At 68.5% G+C, this 2356-nt stretch overlaps 1 protein-coding gene across 1 annotated transcript; it reads right to left on the reverse strand.

Annotated features, from left to right (window-relative positions):
• Positions 1–2100, reverse strand: SSTR5 (somatostatin receptor 5). Its single transcript, XM_077140326.1, has 2 exons — positions 2095–2100; positions 1–1188 (listed from the first exon to the last, which is right to left on the reverse strand). The coding sequence occupies exons 1-2, from the start codon at positions 2098–2100 to the stop codon at positions 106–108; spliced, it is 1089 nt and encodes a 362-aa protein (XP_076996441.1). The 3' UTR covers positions 1–105.
• Between the last annotated feature and the right edge of the window lie 256 nt (positions 2101–2356).

A 2356-nucleotide genomic window follows, 5' to 3' on the forward strand; every position in this document is an offset into this window, starting at 1 on the left:
CGTCCCAGCCCCGGGGCATCCCCCAGACCCGGCTGGAGGTGTCCATGCCTGCACTGCCAGGCGTGTGCAGCCTCAGGGATGGCGGGGACCCCTCGGCCCACCCCCTCACAGCTTGCTGGTCTGCATGTGCCCGTTGGCCCTGACACCGGGGGCCTCAGGCTGCCGGCTGCTCTTGTCCGGCTGCGGCTCGGCACTGTCCGCGTCCGCGCTGGAGCCCTGGCGGAGACACAGAACCTTCCGGAAGCTCTGCCTGAAGTTGTCGGAGAGGAAGCCGTAGAGGACGGGGTTGGCGCAACTGTTGGCGTAGGACAGGATGACCACGAAGAAGTAGAGGCCGGCGGAGGCGGGCTCCTCGGGCAACGCCACGGCCAGGTTGACGAGGTTGACCACGAAGAAGGGCAGCCAGCAGCCCGCAAACACGGCCACCAGCACCGCCACCATGCGCGTGACCCTGCGCTCCGCCCGCCGCCGCCCGCGGCCCCCGCGCACGCCCGCCGCCCGCACCCTGGCCACCAGCAGCAGGTAGCACAGGCAGATGACCAGGAGCGGCGCGAAGAAGCCGAGCACGGAGGTGCAGGCGATGAACACGGCGCCCCACAGCCCCACGGGCTCGGGCCAGCTCAGGTTGCAGGTGCCCCAGCCCTCCTGCACGTCGGCGAACAGCAGCAGCGGCAGCGCCATGAGCAGCGCCAGCGCCCACACGGCCACGCTGGCCAGCCGGGCCACGCGGGGACGACGCCAGGCGGCGGCGCGCACGGGGTGCACCACGGCCAGGTAGCGGTCCACGCTCATGACGGTCAGGCAGAAGACGCTGGTGAACTGGTTGACGCCGTCCAGCGTGGTGACCAGGCGGCAGAGCACAGCGCCGAAGGGCCAGTAGGACACGGCATTCTGCGTGGCCAGGAAAGGCAGTCCCAGCAAGAGTAGGACGTCGGCCACCGCCAGGTTGAGGATGTAGATGTTGGTGACCGTGGCCATCTTGGCGTGGCGCAGGATGACGTAGATGACCAGCCCGTTGCCGCCCAGCCCTGTGGCGCACACGCCCAGGTACAGCACCGGCACCAGCACCACGCGTGCCCGGGCGGCCGCCGCCCAGCCGGCCAGCGATGCGTTCCCGGGGGCCGAGCCGTTCCAGCTGCCAGGCCCGAGGGGCCACACCGGGGTCGGGGGCTCCATCCCGCGGCGACTCTGCAGGAGAAGAGGGCCGGGCGGTAAGCGGGCTGTCCGGGGCTGCTGTCCCCGCCCCCGCCCCGCCCCAGCACCTCCCCTGCCCTGCCCCGCCACCAGCTAACCCCTCGCCCCCCAACCTCGCCCACCGTGCCGAGGGGCAGGGCCTCCGAGGGTGTCTCCTCCCCCCAGGGCCGCCCCCAGCACCAGCGCCCCACCCCCAACCTCACCCCCAGGCCCCCAGCACTGTCCCGAGCCCCGAAACACAGCTCCCCCCACACCCGCCCCTGTCCCCCCACCCCACCCACCAGCCCCAGCCCCACCCACCAGCCACCACCCACCCACCTCGTCCCCAGCCCCACCCACCCCGCCGAGGGGCAGGGCACCAATAGGTGCTCCAGGAGAGGGGGTTCCCCACCCATCCACCCCAGAGGTTGGCGCCCCTGGCCAGGGAGTCACCGTCCTGGTCTCTGTCCCCGGGGGCTTAGAGCACTTTAGAAGAAATTAATAAAAATGTAAGTGCTCCCCTGGCTGCTGGGGGAGGGGGGAGGTCTGGAGGCAGGTGGGCTCCGAGGGTGTCCGCAGGGGAGGGGCCTGGGGACTATGTCTCCCCCACAAATACCCGGGGGGTCCCAACCCAGGGACAGGGGAAGCTGGGCCTGACAGTCGCCAGAAGGGGTGAAGGAGCTTGTGGGGCTCAGGAGTGCCCCAACGACCTTGGCTTTGGGAGGGGTGTGGCCGCTGAAGGCACGTTTGACCTTATTTTGGAAATATTTCACCTTTCTAATGAAGCTTGCTGCTACCTGGGACCCCCAGCCGCTCCCAGGCTCCCCGAAATCCTGGGGCCTTGAGTGGGCCCCCCACCCCGTGTACACTCCAACTCCTGTTTTTACTTCAGAGCAGCAAAGGGCAAAAATAAACCATCACCGCCATGCCCGCTGCTGGGAACACAATTCGGCGAGAACCATTATTGGGAAGCAGCAATCTTCTTAGTCACAGAAATTAGGCTCTCACGGGAAAATTGCCCCTGCACCCTTCTCCTCTGGGGGTGGGCGGCTCCGTGGAGGGGGGGCCTGGAAAAGTGGCTGTGCGGCACCACGGCCCGAGCCCCCACCTGGAAGGCACCGCCTGCTCCCCAGGCGGCCTGCTGAGCTGAGCTGGTCTGGGAAACAAACCAGAAGAGAAGGCA

Source organism: Tamandua tetradactyla, chromosome 23, assembly GCF_023851605.1.
Source record: "Tamandua tetradactyla isolate mTamTet1 chromosome 23, mTamTet1.pri, whole genome shotgun sequence".
In the NCBI taxonomy this organism is placed as follows: Eukaryota; Metazoa; Chordata; class Mammalia; order Pilosa; family Myrmecophagidae; genus Tamandua; species Tamandua tetradactyla.